Here is a 21898-nt window from a genome sequence, read left to right as displayed (position 1 = left end):
GGCGCGCCCTATGGCAGAGCTCGTAGGCGGGCCTCAGCAACCGCCGAGCGTCGGCGACCAACAGACGCCGGGCCTGGCAGACGGACGGCTGCCGGAGCCAATAGGGGTGTAGGGCGGGCATGCCTATGATTGGCGGCCTCCTTCCTCCAGTGAAAACTGGGGGCGTGGGTGGGCGGAGCCGGAAGTAGAGCCCAGCCGAGCGGCCCCTGTCCGGCTGGGGCGGAGGGAAAGGAGGAGGGGACTAGAGGAGGAGGAGGAGGAGGAGGTTAACCCAGGCAGCGGCGGCGGTGGCGGCGGCGGCGCAGGGGCTGGGTACGCGCTGGGCGGCGAGAGCCTCATGGCGGAGGAAGAGAGCGATCAAGAGGCCGAGCGCCTCGGAGAAGAGCTCGTGGCCATTGTGGAGTCCCCGCCGGGCCCTGCGGGGCTCAGGGCTGCGGACGACGGCAGAGAGGACGCCGGCGGCGGCGACGGCTGTGGCGGCGGCGTCGGGATCAGCAGCCGGGATTACTGCCGACGCTTCTGTCAGGTGAGGCGCCCGTCGGCCGCTCCGACTTGTCACCCGGCTCCTGGGCCTCGGCGCGGCCGCTGGCCTCGTGGGCCACCTCTCTGGGCTGTGTCCGGGGCTCAGCCGCCAGCCGGACGGGGCGGGAGTCCGGGAAGCCCCGGTTCCCTCTCCGGAGCTTTCCGGCTTGGCGAAGGGGCACGGGGAGCAGGTTGGGGGTGACTTGCGGACTTGGGGGTGAGGAGAAAGTGAGTTTGTCGTGGTGGAGGGGCTGGGAGCAGGACGGTCAGCAGGGGACAAGTGCGTCCTGACCCGGCTCTGCCTCCCGGAGACCCCGGCGCCCGAGGGTCCCGTGGTTCTCACGCACGTCCCCTGCCCGGCCCCCCTCACTTCTGCCGAGCTCCCCTGCCTTTCTCTAAGACCCACATCCCCGGCTTTCTCGATTTTTGGAGTCGCCAGGCAGGCGATCATCCCCACCGCCTGCCCGCCTGTCATCGCCACCCCTCCCCCTCCGCCAGGGTCTCCTGTCATTCCCTCCTCGGTCCCCGTGGGCCAGTTCTTCAGTTGGCACTGGCCCTGACCCACCGTTAGCTACTTTTCCCTCCCGGGTGGGGGGCGCTTTGGGCGTGGGACGTTGATGGAGTGATTGTCATCTTTCCCGGTTTTGACCCCCTTCTCTGACAGACACACAGTTTCCTAATTAACTGCGCACAGAGAAAGTCGTTTTCCTGAAACTATTGCCCTGGTTACACCACCCCTCCCCCATCTTTTAAGTTACACGGTTTTTTTTTTTTTTTTTGGTTCGTCTGTTAATTTCAGCTTCGAAAAAGTGGCGGTAAATTATTTCTTTCACTCTGCCGACTGCTGTTAGGATTGAATGTAGTTTTGCATTGAATTTTAAGCAAATATAGAAACAATTACGTGTTTAGGAATAAAGTTAGTATAATCTGCATTCTCATCCGCATACATTTGTAATAGAGCTTTTTTTTTGCATTCGCAACGCTTGCTTCTTAAAAAAAGATACTTTATCATATTACCTTTAAAAATGCTTCTTATTGTGCACATGGGGTTCAGGTCCTGGGTCTATCATTTCTTCCATGTGTACCTGTACAAGTTACTTCACCTCTGTGCCTCAGTTTCCTTTTTTGTCAAGTGAGATAGTTGCTTGCTGGGTAAATACATGAACGGTTTGCATCAGTTAGCCCTTACTTTCAGGTCACAGGTGACAAATAAAGCGAACAGTGAGTGGGCATTATATTGGTTAACATTTCATTTATGTCCTGCCAAGCATTCAAGTTAAAAAAAAAAGGGTAAAGTTGATATTTTCAATAAGTTGCTAATGATTGAATATAAATTTTCTTTTGGCAAATTTTTGCCAATGTCATAGATAAATTGGTTTGAAGGTCGAAACAGTCTGGGTATAGACAATGTATATCTTTAACATTTTTTCTGAAAATGCCTTTTCTTCTTGACAGTTGATGCTCACTGAAGTTCAGTGTCTTTAGAGCCTCTGTCTTATAACACGTGTTTCTTGTTTAGCAACCGTTAGGTTTGTAGACTATGTACCTAGGAACTTCGAACAGGCATTTGCTATTTTAAATATATTATGAGACAAATGGTATTGCACTTTTCTCTTTTTTACTTTTTTTTTTTTTTTTTTTTGATTTTCGAGACAGGGTTTCTCCGTAGCTTTTTGGTTCCTGTCCTGGAACTAGCTGTTGTAGACCAGGCTGGCCTCGAACTCACAGAGATCCGCCTGCCTCTGCTTCCCGAGTGCTGGGATTAAAGACGTGCGCCACCACCGCCCGGCTCTTTTTTACTTTTTAAAAGAACAGCTTTTTCCTGCATTTCTGCCCCTCCCCCTCGTGGTGTGTGTGTGTGTGTGTGTGTGTGTGTGTGTGTGTGTGTGTGTGTGTGTGTTTACGCACACACTGGGCATTGAAACCAAGGCTAGGTCTCCCAATGTGTTCCACCCCCAGCTTGGTGATATTAATTTACTTGTCCAGTGGCTCCTCATTGCTGAAAATTTTGAGTGCCAAGCATTTTTGGAGAACTTTTGCCCACCTTTAAATTTCCTCTTGAAGCTAAGTTTTAAGAGCAAATGAGCAGATTGAGCTCACGAAAACCATGACTGCACCTGGGGTAGGACGCCAGGACCGCAAGCTCAAGGGTTACCTGGTCTATATAGTGAGACCTCGTCAATAAACAACAACATCAGATTCTGATAGTTGTCTTTAAAATGTTTTAAGAACAGATGAGGTTGACTATTTTTTAAAATTATGAATAATCAAGACTAAAACTGAACAGGAAAAATGCAATGAATTTTTATATAGCTAAATTATGTTATATAAACATACTTTCAGATTGCCAAGTTTTTCCTGAAAATTCATTACCTATTTTATACATCACTGATAGATCTCCTTCTGAGTTCCTGTTCTGTTTTATTTTGCAAGTGATATTTATATTTATATATATATATATTAATTTTACATATTTTAAATGTAATGAAAGAATCACATTTAATACATTACATTCATCCCCTACTTAATAAAATAGGAGTATATTAATTGTTTAATTTTCCAGTAAGGAAAACAGTGACTTATATAACTGTATTCGCAAAGATCAATCAATTCTTTTAAACAATTAAGGTTCTATTATTAACTAGTAGTGATATTAAATAACTTTAATTTTTTAGCAAATTACCTAATCATTAGTAATTCTTAAAATAGATAATTTACTCTTAACTACTGACAGTAAACTGAACATATGGCTTAAATATACAGCTTAGTGATATTGAGAAGAAAATCTATAATTTATCTCCTTTTTGGAGGGAAATATGAATAAAATTTCTTGGCAGTAGGAGTTAGAATGGAATGGAACAGTTCTTTTCAGAAAAAGTAAATTGCCTCTAATTACTTTTGAGCTATGTTATTTGCACAAGAAATGCTTCAGGAGAATGGGTACTTAACCCTTGCTTAATTTGCTTTGATATGAAAGGGAGGGGAAGGCAAAAGCCTTTTAATGGTTAACCTTCAGACAAGGAGTTACATAGCAGACTGTGAAGCCTAAACAAGTTAACTTTCCTTGGGTTCCAAAGGAAGGGCAAGCTGGGATTTGAATCAGACTTCAGTATCTGCTGAAAGGCAAATAATCAAACACTTACCTTGAATTGTGTGCTGTGGATGGGATACAGTGGTGGAAAGTTAGTAACAGGCAGGGGATAACAGTACAGTTATAACAGTACAGGCAGTTAGTAACAGTACTCAAGGAAGCACAGATGCAAAGTTTAAAAGAGCCAGGTGTGGTGTGGTGGTGCAGGCCTATGATTCCTGCATCCGGGATGCTTAGGAAGATGGATCTCTGAGTTACATGGTGAGTTCCAGGATACTCAGGGCTATGTAGAAAGACTCTGTCTCTAAAAACAAACAGAAAAAAAAAACCCCAAATCAAACCAAAACAAAACCCACCTAAAATTAAAAAAAAAAGTTTAAAAAGGATGCTTTATCATGACATAGTAGTAAAATTAATTTCAACGAACATCATTGTTGTTTCCCTTGACTTGTTAGGTGTAGGAAACACTCAGTTTCTAAAACCTAAAATGATTTAACTTTGGTCATACATTGTAAAGTAAACAAGTTAAAATGCTTCATTCTTAATTTTAGTGCCAGAATGATTATAATGAGACACATATCTGGAAATCTGAGAGGTTAAAGTAGACTATAAAATTATTTTGTACTACAGTGGGCTTGGTAGCCACCTAAGGAAGATGACAAGTGTATAAATTAGAGAATGGATATCATGAACATAAAGCTCTTATGTTTGTACCTAGCACATAGATAGGAGTAAATAGATAGAAGCTATTAATATTTCTGTGATGCAAAATCCTCTGTGGGTTTAAGAGGGGAATTAGAGATAATCTTATCTTTGGAGTTGATAGCTTCTATCTCATAATGAACTTCAGACACCATTTTAAAATGTTACTATCTTTAAATTTTAGTGTTTGTAAATATTGTCATAGATAGATGCTCGGGATGAGTAAAGCCCAGTGACTTTCAAAGCAACTGTATTTTCTTTCGGGTGGGTTTTCAGGAATTTTTTTTTTCCTCCAAGGGGATTTGGCAGATTCAGAATAGATTGTCCTGGCAGGCGAACCAGTGGGATGGGGCTAGAAACACTGTCCAGCCTTCCATCGCATAGGGTAGGACAGCCCAACAGTAAACACGGTGTTTACTGTCAGTGGTACCTACGGCAGGAATCTGACATACCCTTAATTTTGACTTCATAGCTAAGTGGTTTTTTATTTGGGTGGTTCTTAGCAAAAGGTATTAATAATTCTGCAGTAATTTTAACAGTAATTATGGCCAATGTAAGACACCTAAAGAGATGGTCTTAACAGAAAAAGGGCTTGTTTGCCTCATTATTCTTTTTAAAAAATATGTATTTAATTTATCTTCAAAGAAATTCAAATTGTCTTAGAAAACAGCCCTTTGGTCTTGTTGCAAAATGTATACAACACAAAAAAAAATGTATTCAACACTTGCACTTTTGTGAAAGATTCTGAGGGTGTATAATGTACTGTTTGTTGTTGTTATTTCTGAGGGTGTATAATGTACTGTTGTTGTTGTTATTTCTGAGGGTGTATAATGTACTGTTGTTGTTATTTTTGTTTTTTTCATTAGTTCTTACTATTAATTGGGATAACCTTTTTGTCTTTAATCAATTTATATATTTCAAAAGTCATATATGAGGCCTACGTATGAGGAATTCCTTTTCGCTCAAAGTTCAGACCTGATTTAAGTGACTTAAACTATGGAGATGTGGACTACTCATGGAAAAAGTCTTGACAAGATGGTACAGGGAAGGCACTGTAGACGTTTACAATTGTACAGTTTCTATTCTGTCTTGGTTATTCTTCTCTCTCCCTGGTTTATTTCATAAGCCAACGTACATGTTAGAATTCCAACTACCACATCTGACTTCTATATGACAAGACAAGGGTACTTTTGTGGGGTAGTTGGAAAAATATCTTTTCTTAAATCTTGTTGATTGGCATATTCCAGATTGTTTAGTCATCCCCATCCACAAAGAATATTAGAACTTATTAAAAATGACTAATTCATGCTTAGGATTCTATTCAGTAAGGAAGGGAGAAAAGAACTTTTGAGTTATAGAAGCAACTAGCTTTTTATTTGGGGGGAGGCATGTAACTTTTTAAAAAAACATTTTCTTTCTTTCTTTTCCCCAGAGACAATCACTTCCAACTTATACACACACACACACACACACACACACACACACACACACACACACACACACACACACCCTACATTCCCCAATTGCCTACTTGTGACTTTCCCCCTTTAATTTTTGGTGTGATCAGTTGGCCTAGTTGAGGGAGAAAGTAGGGACCTCCTCACCCTCTTGTTATTGGGTCCACCCAGCATGGGCTCTTGTGTACACTCATTTTCTTCACTTGTCCCTAGGAAACCTTTTCTCTGATTATTTTGAATCTCTTAGAGTTCTCTCCAGAGAAACAACTACGGAATAGGTTTCATTTTGGGAAAAAAGACCTGGGGGAAATTTTTCTCCCATTTTTGTGATTTTTTTTTTCACTCTCTTTTCAGTTCCACTTTTACAAGAATGTATGTAGTTCCTCACATTCCTGTAATCCCCCCATCCCGTCCGTCACTCCCCTACTCCCACTCCCCTCCAGATTCTGACGTCCTTAAAGCACAGATGAGTTTGTTCTGAACCCTGGACCTCTTCCACTGATGGTTTGGATTTTAGCTCCCCAGGTCTCAAGCTAGGAACAGCTTCATCTAGCTATTTTCTAGCTCCCAAAATGTAGTCATAAATACTGTGTTTTGACATCTTTGTGTGCATTAAGGCTTTTAAAAGAAGTAGTTGAGTTTGCAAGTGAGATCAGAAGTAAATGTGTGTTTATTGTGCCACATCTAAGTAAATGTTGAAAATTGGCTCAATAAAGAATAAATACAAGGTTGAGCATGGTGGTTCCCACCTTTAACCCCAGCACATGGGAGGCAGAGGCAGTCAGATCTCTGAGTTGAAGGCAGCCTGATTTACAGAATGAGTTATACAGAGAAACCCTAACTCAAAAAAAAACTCAAACAAACAGTAAAAATAAAAGAATAAACATAAAAGATGAAGGCAAGTATTGATGATAATTTGCACTGATTTACTTACTTCTGCAAGTAGAGTGGTCAGAGCTACAAATCAATTTATTGTATCACTTTATATGATGCATATGTACTTTTTAGTCTTTTTAAGACAGTGGGCTTTAAAAAATGGTTTTCAAAAATCTGATGTTAGAGACATTTCCAGTGTTCAGAGAAGGTGAATTTCATGAAAGGCTATTTATTATTTATTAATAACTAGGGAGCACAGAACAAAATCAACTAGTCTCATGTTCTTTAATACCTCTTTTAGGTTGACTTTCACAGTAAAATCTAATTGTTGCTGATAGTATAACAGCAATTACCGAGAACACCACCTTCAGTGATAAATGGCATGGCAATCCATGTCCCCTTCCCCAAGTCATGCTTATAAGTAACATTTATTCACATGTAAAACTGTTTTTTTAGCCTGCTGATTATCCTTTATTCAAGATGCTTAAGACCAGACAGAAGTGTTTTTCATTTAGGATTTTACTTTTATTTGTTTATTTATTAGAGACAGGGTCTCAACATGTGGTCTTGGTTGGCCTGAAACTATGTAGAACAAGTTGTGTTTTGAATTTAGAGATAGGCCTGCCTATACCTCCTGGTTGCTAGAGCTAAAGACTCACACTATCCCACTCAGTCCAATTTAGTGGTCTCTCCCACTCTCCAGATTTTAGAGGACTTGCATACACTCAGAAAGATACACTGTGGATGCGACCTAGATCCAAACCCCCAATCCATTTGCTTCCCATACACCTTATTCATAAGCTGAAGGCAGCTGCATGTCTCTTTTCAGTGTGTATAGCAGTTTTACTTTGCACCCTACATGCAGATAAGTGTGGAATCTCTTGGTGCTATGTTTATGGCTGAATTATTATTATTATTGTTGTTGTTGTTGTTATTATTAGTAGTAGTAGTATTTTTAGAGAGAGGGTTTCTCTATATAGCAGCTCTCGCTGTCCTGGAACTCACTGTGAGACCAAGCTGGCCTTGAGCTCAGAGATCCACCTGCCTCTGCCTCCCGAATGCTGGGATTAAAGGTCTGCATTGCCCTGCTCAGCTTTTGAAACCTGTTTTTTTTTTTAATGATGGAAAAATACAGGATAAAATTTATTTTCTTGCTTAGATTATTTTCAAGTACAGTCATTTTGCATAATGAATTTTTTTTCTTATCCCCAAAGATGACTGAAATACCCCCACTTTGGAGTGGGTGTGGAGAAATGCTAATTTGATTAAGTGAATTTAGTAAAGGTTATTTTTTACATTTACCAGTGAAATCCTATATGTAAGTAATTTATTGACAGTTTTCATATATTTACCACTGTTTTCTAAATAATCACTATTTTCCTTGCCTTAAAAAGCTATCTCCGACTGGGGTTGCAGCTGTGTGATACAACCTTTGTTTAGAATACTTGTCATTCTTGGTTTGAACACCAATTTTAATTTTATAAATAATATGGTACAAAGAAATGCTTTTAAGGAAGTTTATTGCTTTATGTTTTAAGATGATTTTTGTAGTCCTGTCAAAAGAAGGTTATTAGTTGTACTCTTGTTTTGGGCATAATTTTTTATTACCAAAATGTGCTAAATTATACCATAACCATTAAGAAACACACACACACACACACACACACACACACACACACTTTAAATCAAGTTTAAGAAATCTGTGTAGCTAAGTCCAGTGATATAGACACTATCAACTAAAGTAGATGGATTGCAAGTTCAAGGCCTGTTTGTACTACAGAAGCAGTTGAAAAGCCAACCCAGGCAATTTAGTGAGACCTTGTCTGAATATAAAAAGTGAGAAAGAAAAAAAAAAGGCTGTAACTGTAGCTTAGCTGTAGAGAACTGACAGAGTATCAGTATGGCGGGGGGACCCAAGATCCAGTGAAATTAGTGTGGAGTGAATTGGTAGCCAATACAGTCTAGTTTATTGAATACCGCTTAGGTACATATTAATATGTAATGGTAAGGGACTGAGTAGATGATTAAGTAGTAAGTAATAGCAACATAAATATGAAAAATACGATTTTTCAATAGAAAAATAGAATGTGTTGTATAAGATTCAAAAGTTGACTACATTAATACTCTATACCATCATTTGCAAACCAGCAGCAACTCAGAAGAGAACGGAGAACTCTTCCTTTATGCAGTAGACAAACTATTGATGCAAATGTTGGTACATGTTTTTAAAGGCTCTATGAGGAGAAGGTATGCAGTTATGTACATGGTCTAATGGACTTATGTGTTCTTGGATTCTTGCACAAGCTAAGCCCTGCTGAAGTTTTTTTGTTTAAACATGCAATTTAAGATATAGTGTCCCATTTAAATCGAGTTGGAAGATAGCTGCGCTTCTAGAAATCACAGCTTAGCAATGTGATTTCTATGTGGATGGTATTTGATGCCAGATATGAGTTCACATAGGGAGAAAATACAAACTAGGTTTACTTCCTGAGCCTAGGAAGGAATCTTTAATTATGAGGAAATTGCTCAACACTATCCGAATACTCTGTTTGCTAATATATATTTCTACTACTAAAGTTGATGTTACCGGGGTATTTTTACTATTAGAAGGTTTAAATGTTTTAAATAGTCTCTATTTAATATTGTATTGATTGGCATGGACAATGATATTTTTAAAAAAATACCTATGATAACAAAAGCTTAATATTTTAGTATAGTTTCTGTTGCTAAAATAGAATATCATTGACTTAAATAATTTATAAAGACAAAAGATTTCATATAGTTCTGGAAGCTAAGAATTATAAGACTCGTAGCTGCAGCATCTGGTTAGGGCCTTCTTACTGAATCAAAACTTGGTGAAAATCATCATGTGTCAAGAGCAAGGGAACATCTATACTAGGTCTCTCTTTTTGTGGTAAAGGCACTAATGCTATCATGATTGCCTCAATCTTGTGATGTGATCTAGTACAACGTATATTTCTTGAAAAAACCTCAATTCCAAACACCATCAGAAAGTAAATTAAGTTTCAAGAACACAAACTTTAGAAGATATATTCAAACTATAACAGTTTTAAATATCCAGAACATTTTTTTTAGATTGTACTCTATGTACGTATACATATTACTCCTATTTTCAGTGTTATCCATGTATCAGAGATTGGATAATTTTTTTGCCTATGGTAATGCATTTAAGTTGCTACCCTTCATGGTATGTGCCACTATTTTCATTTTAAAGATAATATAACTAAGATTGAGAGAGCAGATGATTTGGCTAAGTTATGTTCTAATATGTGATAATAAGACTGTAGCCTGGCTAGTCTTACTCCTAATAACCAGCCTGTATATTTTAGCTACTATGGTAGACATATAAACTGTATTCTATCTGAGACAAGTATGTGATACATGTTATGGCATGTAAAATTCATTATTGAGTAGAAGTAGTGTCATAGACACCAATTTTAAAAATAATGCAAGAAAAGAAAACTACAGATGTTCATCAGTGTGTGTATTACTTACCTACCTGCTGCTGTGATAAAAAAAAAAAATGACCCGAAGCAATCCATGGAAGACAGTTTATTTTGGCTTGCAGTTTCAGAGGAACAAGACTCCATCATGGCTGGGAGGCATAGCAGCAAGCAACACACATGAGGACAGGAGCAGGAAGCTGAGAGATCATATCTTCAGACCCAAGCAGGAGCTAGCTGGAAATGGCACAAGGCTTCTAACTCTGAGAGACCTCTTGCAGTGACATTCTTCCTTCAGCAGGCCATGCTCCTCAACCTCCCCGACAGCACCACCAGTTGGGGACCAAGTGTTCAAATATCTGAGCCTATGGGAGACGTTTTCATTCCAACCGCTTAGATGTGGATGAGAAAAAAGGGAAAGGGGAGCAAAAAGGAAAAAAAAAAAAGAAAGAAAAGAAAAGAAAAGCAAAACAAGAAAAACCTTCAAAAACTTCCAAACAAAGAACTTAAACTTTCTGAAGTTTCTTATAAAAATTATTCCTTAATTCTTAACTCTTATTCCATGTCTGCTATGCACCTATGTGAAGATCCATTTATCTCAAAAGGGTGGCTTATGGTCGCTGTTAGTCTTAATGTAAACTTTGTTTTGATTTCAGAGCACTAGAAATGATGTTTATTATCATCTTGTCTTTTTAAAAGACGAAAATACGGGAGATATGTTAAATGTTAATAACTGATTAAAGTTTTAATCTGTCCATGCTATTTAAAATAATTTAGAAGTTCCTACCAACATTAAATAAAGTGGATACGCATTTTCTTACTTTACCATCTTTCAATTTAGCAGCCTTTAAAACTGTTGCCTGCATTCTTCTAGATTAAAGATGTTATTTGTAAATTTCTAGAATTTGTACATATTTTATGCATATAATGGTGGTGAAATTGTTTCTTATTGTCCTGAAGGAACCAAAATCACCATAATCTTAAGACATGTGCAAAATAATTTGTACATTTTAACTTTCTTTCAACTCTCATGGTCTAAATGTTTTTATCCAGTAAAAAATGTTTTAATTAATACATAGCAACCTAGAACATACCATAACTAAAAAAAGAAAATCAAGAAAAACAATTCATTTGCAGTGGGATTTCACAGTTTGACTGTAAGTCAACTCATCCCTATTGTATTTACATCTGGAATTTAGGGACAAAGGGAGTATTTGAAACAATATTGAGATGACATTTCACTAGAAAGAGGATATCTTGAAGCCTAAGCTTTTTGAAATTTAAATGTTATAATTCCATTTTCTTTATGAGCTACTTTAAGTTTTAAAATGAGATTCTTTTGAATCTTCATAGTCTTTGAGAATTTCATAGCTTGCCTTACAAACAAATATACCCCAGCTCTAATCCAGACCCCACAGTTGTGATTCTCTGCTGCAGGTGGAGTGGCACAGCCATACTCCCTGTTTGAAACAGCATCGGTGCCTTCCGTTTCCTCATGCGTTTACCTCTCTTCTCCCATTGTCTCCATGACATAGCAAGGGTGAGGAGCTAGAGAATGAATGTGTAGCCTTTAAGCCACTGGTTTTTTTTAATGTATCACTTTCTGTCCTAGATTCTGATATAGGTATGAATAATTTGTATTAGTATAGATTTTGCTTTATTGATAGAGATTTAAGGTCAATTTTGTTATATGTATAAGTGTTTCTGATCTTGAATAAGGTATTGTGATTGTGTAGTTCATTTTTAAAATGTAATGTATAATAGGAAATATAGGTTGCTAATGGATAATCATCGATGATAGTAAAGTTTGTAGTCATGTTACTTAGATTTTCTAGATATATAGAGATATATTTCAGATAGGCATTCTTCATATCTCTCAAAGGCTACAGAATATGGCATTTAAAATATTTTAATAATTTAGGGTTATTCATGACAATGAGACACTCTGCTCCTGGCAGCATCGAAGAGGCTCGTTATAGAGTTTGATAGCCATTTGGGCAAGAAACTGCTCTTGCCTGGACTATTGCATAAACTGGACACAGAGAACCCACAGAGAGAGGACTACTGAACTTGCCTAAGGACATAGGTAGGTGGAGTAAACAGAACAGAATGCCGGGAGGAAGAGGAAGTGAGCTCAGACTCGACAGCTCTCCTCTCGGGAGCAGACGCCTCAGAGAGAGACGCCATGCTCCCCGCTCCAGGGAAGATGCACGCATGAAGCTCCGACCCAGGATGGACTTAGGCTAGAATCTTCCCGGTAAGACCGGTGCTACAGTTTATTAGAAATGGGTTGATCGGGATATCAGAATTAGCCAGTAAGGGCTAGAGCTAGTGGGCCAAGCAGTGATTAAAAGAATACAGTGTCTGTGTAATTATTTCGGGGCATAAGCTAGCCGAGCAGGTGGCTGGGGTGTTGGGGACGCAGCCCCGCCGCCGCTCATATTACTACAAGATTCTTAGTTACTATTTGCAATAATATTAAGCACTATTTTATTATATAGCTCACTGTGTAGACCAGGCTGTCCTCAAATTCAGAGAGATCTGCCTGCCTGCTTTTTGAGTGCTGAGATTAGGATGTGCTACACCATGCCTGAGTAAACACTTAGCCTTAGGATACACAGGTAACTTAAGATGCTATATAGAAGTGTAGCAAAGTGTTAGTAGTGGTTATAGGTAGATAAATTAATGCTGAATAAATTTTTTTCTCAATTGTTGTTCATATTAATTAAAGCAATATGTATAACTTGTAATCAATATAGTAGCAAGGTCTAAAAATTAGACAAGAATTATGAAATATTAAAAGTTATTCTTTAAAATTATTACTTTGGTAATAATTTTATGTGCCATACTGTGTTTATAAAAAGAGTAGATATGCATTCCTTACTTTACATTTCAGTACCTAACTTGAAACTCGAAACAGAGTCTAGACACCCATGCTTTTTATGATAAGATGTCCATATTCCTATGTTGATATTACTGTGAATTGAGTCTTGATAGCCAAAGAATTCAGCTATGGACTGAAAAATCTTGAGAACAATTTAGCAGTTTTGACTAGGGAAATACCTAACATAGACTAGCTGTAAATCCCAGCAGTTTCTGGAAATTGGAGATGGAGAAGAGGAAGAAGAACAGCAGGTTGCTTGAGTTAAAGAGTCTGAAAGCTGGCATGTTCAGTCATAAAGGTTGGTACGCAGCTACCTGGCAGAAGGGAGAAACTGCAGAGATAGTGAAAAAAGCCCAGAGATTTAGGGTTAACACGTCTAAGGTTTGATCACTATCTGAAAGAAAAAGAGAAGGGAATAGATATGCTTTTTCCTCCCCTCTCCTTAGCCTTCTTTTTTCCAAGAAATCAAATTTCCTGTGGCATGGACTCCTGGCCAGGTGATTGACAGGCTTAGCTGGATTGCCTCTTAAAGGAGACAATACTATATAATGTTCTAATCTTTAGGACAGATCAGAATGTCATGGTCTCCACCCAGGGCCAGAGGTATTTTATTCTTTTGACCAGGAGGCCCAAGAGTGGCAAAGCTGATATGTTTACCTTTGTAGAGTTACCAGGGAAACTGGAAGTACAATGCAAAGCTTACTTTGAGCGAGGAGTCTGTCCTCAATGGACTCTAAGACTTACAGCAAAAGATGGATTCATCTAGATCTTGGCTTAGGAGTTTGAATTTTAAGGAACAGTATGTGTAGAGATTGAAGCAAAGCTGTATTTTTGTAAATCTTAAATGTTTTAAGATATATCAGGGAAGGTAAAGTATGAAAGACCACACTAAAAAGAATGCCATTGTTGAGTAGCCAGAAAATGATTGATTGAAGTCCTGACAGATTAGTGAGAGAGAATGGAGAGGTCAGTTGCTAGAAATTTTAAGGATGTAAGGCATTGTGTGAATGTCCAGAACAGTTCTTTGATATTCCATCAGGTTCTAATCTGAATATCTGGGGGTGTGCTGTTAATAAACGGTAGAAGAAACAATTAAGGAATCTAATGAACTGAATGATTTGCTGGCTCAAAGAGTTAACATGTTCATGTTTCAACTATCAGTATATTATTTTTATAAAGAACAAACAAATTGTTTATCATCTAGTGAGAATGTATCATGTATATTAATTTGAGGATGTTCTTCCTGGTGTAAGAACAATGAATTTTAAAGTAGCTGATGTGTTTATTGAAGTACAGAACTTGTTTTCTTTTTTTTACTAGTGCTTCAGACTAGATCTTAGTATAGGCTATATGGGAGTTAACATATACCCATTAAAATTTGTTGTATTTTCCTTTTGGATGCTGTCTTTGTCCCTTTATGGCACTAAGGATTAAACCCAGGCCCTGTGTTTACTGAGCTTTTAAGTTCTCCTGCTAAGCTAATCACTGTCCACTATGATCATTTTTAAAATTTAAAATTTTCTTTTAGGTAGGTTTGTGTAGTGTGTGTGTGTGTGTGTGTGCGCGCGCACGCGCGCGTGAGTGGGTGACTGCGCATGTGTATTTTGAGAGGGTTTCTCTGTATAGCAACCCTGCCTGTCCTGGAACCTTACTCTGTAGACCAGGCTGGCCTTGAACTAACTAAATAACACCTGAAATAACCACACAGAAACTGTATTAATTAAAACACTGCTTGCCCATTAGCTCTAACTTCTTATTGGCTAATTCTTACATATGAATTTAACCCATTTCTATTAATCTGTATATCGCCACGTGGCTGTGGCCTACCGGGAAAGATTCCGGCACGTCTGTCTTTGGCAACTCCATGGTGTCTCTCTGACTCTGCTTTCTTCCTTCCAGCATTCAGTTCTGTTTTCTCCGCCTACCTAAGTTCTGCCCTATCAACTAGGCCAAGGCAGTTTCTTTATTCATTAACCAATGAAAGCAGCACACAAACAGAAGGAACTCCTATACCACCATGCTATAGACCAAGCCAGTTCTTTATTCATTAACCAATAAAAGCAACACATAGAAGGACCTCCCACACCATGGAGGAGCCAATGACAAGCTACAGTCATTAACAACATGCCTCCAATGACCTATTTTCCCTACCTAGGCCCCATCCCTGAAAAAATTGATCACCTCCAATAATGCCATAAAATTATGAAACTATTAGTGAATTAATCCATTTATTAGGTCAAGACTCTTATAATTTCAGCACAGGAGGTTTTTGGAGATAACCTTATATCCAAATCATAACATATCAAAAACTATATGAAGTAGTACATGAAAGTGTATGATTGTTTCCAGCTTTAGCAGTCATTATTACCAACTATTTGAATCCATAGTATTTATTTATTTACTGCATGTATGTGCACATACATGGGGGAAGGAGGGCAGAGGTCAACTTTAGCTGTCTTAATCTCTCTCCCCTTTAATTTTTCTTTTCTTTTAAAACACAAGGTCTCTTTATGTAGCTCTGCCCTGTATTCTACAGAACTCTGTAGATCAGACTGGCCTCAGAACTCACAGAAATTAGACCATGTCTCCCTCCTGAGTGCTGGGATTAAAGGTGTGCACCATTGTGCCCAGATGCACTTTAATTTTTGAAATGGGATCTTATTGAACCTGGGGCTCAGACTGTCTGGGTAGAGAGCACTGGAAACACATTTGTCAGCCACTAGGGCTACAGACTCATGCTGCCTTGCCCAGCTTTCATGTGAGTTTAGGGATATGAACTCAGGGCCTCCTGCTTGTGTGGTAGGCTTTTTACTGATTAAGCTCTCTCTCTCTCTCCTCTACCTGCATTTACATTTTACTGGAAAGCTTCACCAAGTGGTTTGTGCCTCTGTGACATTATATATGTGTGTATATATAATATAAAACAATATAATATATAATATAAATATGTATTTGCATAATATATGCATATGTATGTGTGTAAAATGTATATGTGCATATATATGCAAGTATTTGGGATAAGAAATCTCTTTCTTACCACTAAACATTTTCACATTCTTGCAGGTGGTTTGAATTTTTCGTTTACAAATTTCATGAACTCAATGTTTTACAACCACAGGTATGAGATCTTAATTGACGTTTCCTACATTAGCAGTAGGGCATACTAAGGACTTTTGATCATAATTTTTTCTGGGAGGTCCTGGTACTTTTTGCTAGAGTAAGTTGGAATCTGTAGGGTTCTGTCTGAAGAAGCTCAAGTGCAACTGCTGAACGCCAGCCTTCACAGTCCAGTGTGTGTTCTTGCTTTCTGTTTTCAGCCTTGTGCTAAGATACTTTTAGCACTTTGATACCTGGGCTGTTGCTGCTTCCTGACGTTTTAAAACTTACTGAACAAAATCATAAAAACACTCCTGCTCTATGTTCACATCACTTACATAATAACGAAAAAGGAAGTTCTTTTAGAAGTTTTTGAAATATGTTTTTCTCTTTGGAACCCAGTGAAGGAGTACCTCTTTAAGAAGCAAACAACAAAATGTTCTACTTTTAATTGTGTTTCTGTTTGTGGGTATGTGCATGTGAGTGCAAGTGCCCACAGAAGCCAGAGGAGGCTGTAGGATCTCCTGGAACTGGAGTTACAGGCTGTGAGCTACCCAAGGTGGGTTCTGAAACCTAATTTGGGTCCTTGCAAGAGCAGTGTGCTGACCTTGTCTATTCTATGTTCCTTTCAATCTTTTGCTTAACTTTTCTTTTATTGTTCCAAGTCAAATTTAACTTTTATTGGTAGGATAAACATGTTTTGTCATTTTTCTGTGAATGGTAGTAGGGTATAGGATGCTTCACTTCTGTAATGCCAAGAGACTAAAATTGTCAAGGAGTTTGAATCAAAACATCTTCAGTATCAAACAAAATTTACCCATTCTTCCTTCTTCACTTATGAAAATCTTACTGGCTTAAAGCAGTTCTCCTATTTTCTCTTCATTGTTGCTTTTCTTCTCCCCAGGCCTTTCCTTTATATAATTGCCATCTGTATTAGCTATTAACTCAAAGTGTGCCTGAAATGCTTCAGTGATTTAAAATAATATCTCTCTTTTTTGCTACCTTTAAGATTTCATGATACTTTGAATAGATTTCTCAGTGTTCAAGGAGAAGTTTTCTATATTTTTTTATTATCAAATTTCCATCAATTTTTTAAACACCACTTTTTCATAGTTGGATTTCCACTGGTTCAGTTTTGAGATTTCTGTTCTATAGTTAGCTTCTATCCCTCAGCTAGGTACCTTTGAAAACATCCATGAATCATCAGTGAAATCATCACTGAATTATTAGGTACCTTTGAAATCATCTTTCTACTGGGTAACAACTAGTGTTTTGTTCCTCCCTAATTCCAGTTCTGGAATGTGTGTGTGTGTGATAAGAACATATCCTTATTCTGTCTGTCTGTCTGTCTGTCTGTCTGTCTGTCTCTCTCTCTCTCTCTCTCACACACACACACACACACCCTGGATTTTAAGAATATACTCAGTAAGGAAGTCTAGGTTTTTTTCCATCTTATTCAGCATACCTTCTTTTCTTTAGTTTTTTCACTATGAATATAAGTGTATCATCTCTTGTAAAATTTAATTTCATTTGGAAACTGAGAAAACCTGATATTGAGAGGATTTATTTTTATTTTAGGTTTCATTTTAATTTAATCTTATATTGTGCATATAATTGTATTTCAGGCACCAATTTGAGAATTTATGAAGAAAACAGTCTCTCCCTTGGTAAAGAAAGTAATTACTCTCTCCTTACCTTTTGGTAACAAATGAAAATTGAAATCACAATTGATGTAAAACCTTTACTATTTATAGTAGGAAAGCCAGATCTTTAGGCTTACCTCCATGCCGAGGTGCTCTGATCTTCCTCACATACAATAAATGTAGAGAACTTGAGGAAGAAGATAGAACAATCCTGTTCAAATAACCTTGGCCTACAGCTGGTAGGCTCTCACTAATCATTGCAAACATCAACCCATGAACTAAGTGATTTTTTTGTGAGGGTGGAATTTGTCTTCACTATGGTATATTTTGAGAAGGACTAAGTTCATATTTTATAGGTAAGATTGTAGTAGAAAAGAATTATACTGTCTAGAGTTTAGGAAGAGGATAAAAATAGAGTAAGAGAATCCTCAGTGATGTTTTGGTGTCTACCCTTCTCTTTTCATTAGCTTTCTAGTATCTATGGCTTTCAGTATAAGCCTTTTGCCTCTTTCCTGAGTATATAGAAAATATTAGCTGTAGAAGTGGGAAAGAAGAAAGTTGGTCCTTATTTTTATACAAAATATAGATAAAATTATAATACTTCTTGTATTATGGGAATATAAGAAAAATAGGTTGCATCTGGATAAAGACCTTTTAAAAATAACAAAAGTAGAAAATGCTGCATATTTGTATAAGCTAGTATTTGTATGCAGTTTAACAGAATATTTAAAATATAAAGTCACAACTGATTCTAAATATTACATATATCTTAGTTCAAAGAGTTATTTACAGTGTTTTAGTGGCATTTGGCTCAAACCAAGGTTGATTGTTAGGATGGAGATAATGTTGTGCAGTCTTCTTGATTTTACTTTTTCTTTCTTCTTCTCCTCCTCTTTCTCCTCTTTTTTTCTTCCCTCCCTCCCTCCGTCCCTTTTTTTTTTTTAATGACACAGTTTCTCTGTGTAGCCCTGACTGTCCTGGAACTCACTCTGTAGGCCAGGCTGGCTTTGAACTCATAGAGAGCTGCCTGCCTCTGCCTTCCAGGAGCTGGGTTTAAAGGTATACACCATCACCGCACTACTTTGTTTTTACTTTTTTAAAAAAGCTTTTTTGTGTTTTGAGAAGTTCATACATTTATACAATGTGATTATATATATCTACTACTCTCCACTTTCAGCTTCTTCTAGTGCATACCACCTAGTGTCCTTCTCACCTTCGCGTCATCTTTAAAAATCATTATTAGTAACTCCCTGTGTCCAATTAGTGATACCTATATGTATGATAATGGGATCATCACTGGGGCATGGACAACCTCTCAGTACCCGAGTACTCAAGAAGGGTGACTCCCCATCCATCAGCAATCATCAGTTGCCAATAGGTCTTCCACTAGGGACCTTGGGAGCCCCTCTCCTATCCATGCTGGGTCATGCATAGGTCTTGTGTTGGAAGCCATAGCTGCTGTGTGTAACATCCGTGTATGTCATCTTCAGAAATCAATATTTCATTGCTTTCTTCCCCCTCTTCTTTCAGGGTCCTGAGCTGTGGACTGGGAGGCTGATATAGACAATCCATCCATAGCTAAGTGCTCAATCACTTTTGTGCTTCTGTTTTTTGGGTATACTGTTTTTTGGGTATATACCCGCCCCCCCCCCAAAAAAACAGTAGCTTTTCCCCCATAAGGCCTATGCTCTTCTTAGTCATGGGTTTTTGACCAGGTTTACAGTACCAGGTATAAACGTCCTTCCTGTGAAACAGGCTAATATCTAATCAGTATTTTAAGTTTATTTTATTATTTATTTCATGATTCACCAAAGTGCATTTATTTCATATATTAGATTTTAGTTGAATATTTTCATATAAAATTATTTTTTAGGTTTTAAGAAATATACTTGATAATGATAGAATCTGGAGTTTGTTTTAAACTTTTATGTATAGTTGGTTGATTTCTGTGAGAAACTAGGTTTAATGTCTTTTCTTTCCTTTTGAGTGGAGTACATTCCTATGATTTTACTTAATTTTCTTCTTTCTTATGAAAATTTATTATCTTTTGTTAAGCTAATGAATATAAATGAAGGGGATGTCAAAGGTTTGGGTAGAAAAGATACAACTACTTTATTACAAAGCATGTCATCTAAGGCAAATGATTTTTTTTTTTCCATGTTAGGAACTGTTTGTAGCTAAAAGAACCAAAGCTTACAAATGAAAGCTGGTACAGGAAGCCAAATCACATTCTGATGGATATTTGGGGATGTTCTACAAACAATCATATTTATAGAAACCAGAACTGAAGAGTTGCTGTTAATTTAGACAGATATGGACAAGTATTGTGTTTCAAATAGGTGAATTATGGGAACCATTGAGCATGACCGATAGTTGTTTAGTGAGTAAATCTGATGACTTGTTTATTGAAAAAATGGTTGACAGTAGGAAGAGAAGATTATCTGTATCTCTGTGCCACCAGATAATTTAAATGGTTTCTGCTTAAAAATAGGAATATTGATAATAGTTCTGGGGTATGTGACAGACTCAGCATATGTAGATTTCAGTCTATTTTCCTTTTTCTAAATGAATTTTCTCAGGTAGAGAAATAGGAGAGACTTAGTAGCTGATTTAATAGCCTTGCCAAAAAGATGTTCTGAACATGTTCTTGTTACGTGTCTGTGTCTGAGTTATTTTTTTGATATGACCTTGATGATGACATGAAAAAAGTGTGCATGTTTTCAGGTGAGATGAACAGGAAGTAAATGCTGATATACCGGTTTTGCATACCTGATTATTTGGGCTGGCACTGTGAGTGGGAAGAGTGAAAGCTGTGAAATTAGGACCGCTTAAGAGCAATCTATGTGTAGGAAAGGTGTAGCATTTCTGCTGACTATCCCCAAATTACTACCGTACAACAGTTCAATTATAGAAACAGAGAGAGACATGACAATTTATACTATAGTCTTTTTTTTTTTTTGAGACAGGGTTTCTCAGTAGCTTTGGAGTCTTCCTGGAACTAGCTCTTGCAGACCAAGCTGGCCTTCAGCTCACAGAGATCAGCCTGCCTCTGCCTTTCGAGTCCTGGGATAAAAGGCGTGCGCCACCACTCTTAACGGTTCACTCGGACCATGTTTAAGAGGAATATGGATGTTAATTTGAGCTATAAGCAGGATATGCTCTTGAGAGAAGTAGAAATTTTGGATACCTTTGGGAAAATAGTTAAAATGAGAGATGTCAGACAGATATCTAATTCAGACAAAAGACTGTATAAAGAAGTTTATGATGGCTGCCAGGTACATTTGACAAACTATGGTATGTTTTATTTATATAGTTTCAAATCAAGGTAAAACTTGTAGGTAGATGTCATTTTTTGTTTCGTAATGATATTCTAATAAGCGAGTCTATAAGTAAATCATATTTATTTTGCTGCTACCAGAGATTGAATTTGCTCTAGCTGTCTACCACTGAACTATTTATACCGTAAAAATTGTCTTTAGATGTAGTGAATTATCTATCAGTAGCTGCATTTGGATTTGCTTAAGCTTCTGGATGGTAGGTACATGTAGAATAGACAGTCTTTAAGACAGCATGAAATGTGAAGATGTAGAAGCACCTATTCCAACTACCATTTTGGAACATACTTAGGAGCTCTTTTTTTGTTTTGTTTTTCGAGACAGGGTTTCTCTGTGGTTTTGGAGCCTGTCCTGGAACTAGCTCTTGTAGCCCAGGCTGGTCTCGAACTCACAGAGATCCGCCTGCCTCTGCCTCCTGAGTGCTGGGATTAAAGGCGTGCGCCACCACCACCCAGCTTAGGAGCTCTTAAAAGACCTTCATATTATATAAATATCAACTTCAGTAGCAATGAGGTGAGCAAGGAACATGCTTTATTAAAGCATCCAAAAATATTGAGCTTTAAGATTGTTACAGATTTCAAATGGCTTTTTACTTATTAGAACCTACTTTTAAATCATTTTAGCATTTAATAAATGTAACTTTAATTAGATTTTTCCTACAAAATTATTCTAATTAGGAAAGCTCAAAGTGATGACTGGCTCTCTTTCTTTATGTGAGTATGAAGTGTTTGATTGGTGTATGTGTCTAGGATGAGGGGTGAACATACAGATGTGCATACATGGAGGTCGGAGGAGGAGGTCATGTCAAACTTTTATCTATTGTTTGTT

At 37.9% G+C, this 21898-nt stretch overlaps 1 protein-coding gene across 1 annotated transcript in view; it reads left to right on the top strand.

Moving 5' to 3' along the window:
• Window positions 1-248: 248 nt before the first annotated feature.
• Znf654 (zinc finger protein 654) overlaps window positions 249-21898 on the top strand; it is a 64562-nt gene continuing 42912 nt past the window's right edge. The window contains exon 1 of the mRNA XM_075951790.1: window positions 249-526. Within this exon, the coding sequence (XP_075807905.1) occupies window positions 338-526 (189 nt within the window). The 5' untranslated portion in view covers window positions 249-337. The remainder of the gene's footprint in view (window positions 527-21898) is intronic.

The sequence above is a fragment of the Microtus pennsylvanicus genome, chromosome 1 (genome assembly GCF_037038515.1).
Source record: "Microtus pennsylvanicus isolate mMicPen1 chromosome 1, mMicPen1.hap1, whole genome shotgun sequence".
Taxonomy (NCBI): Eukaryota; Metazoa; Chordata; class Mammalia; order Rodentia; family Cricetidae; genus Microtus; species Microtus pennsylvanicus.
This window is presented reverse-complemented; position numbering and strand designations above follow the sequence as displayed.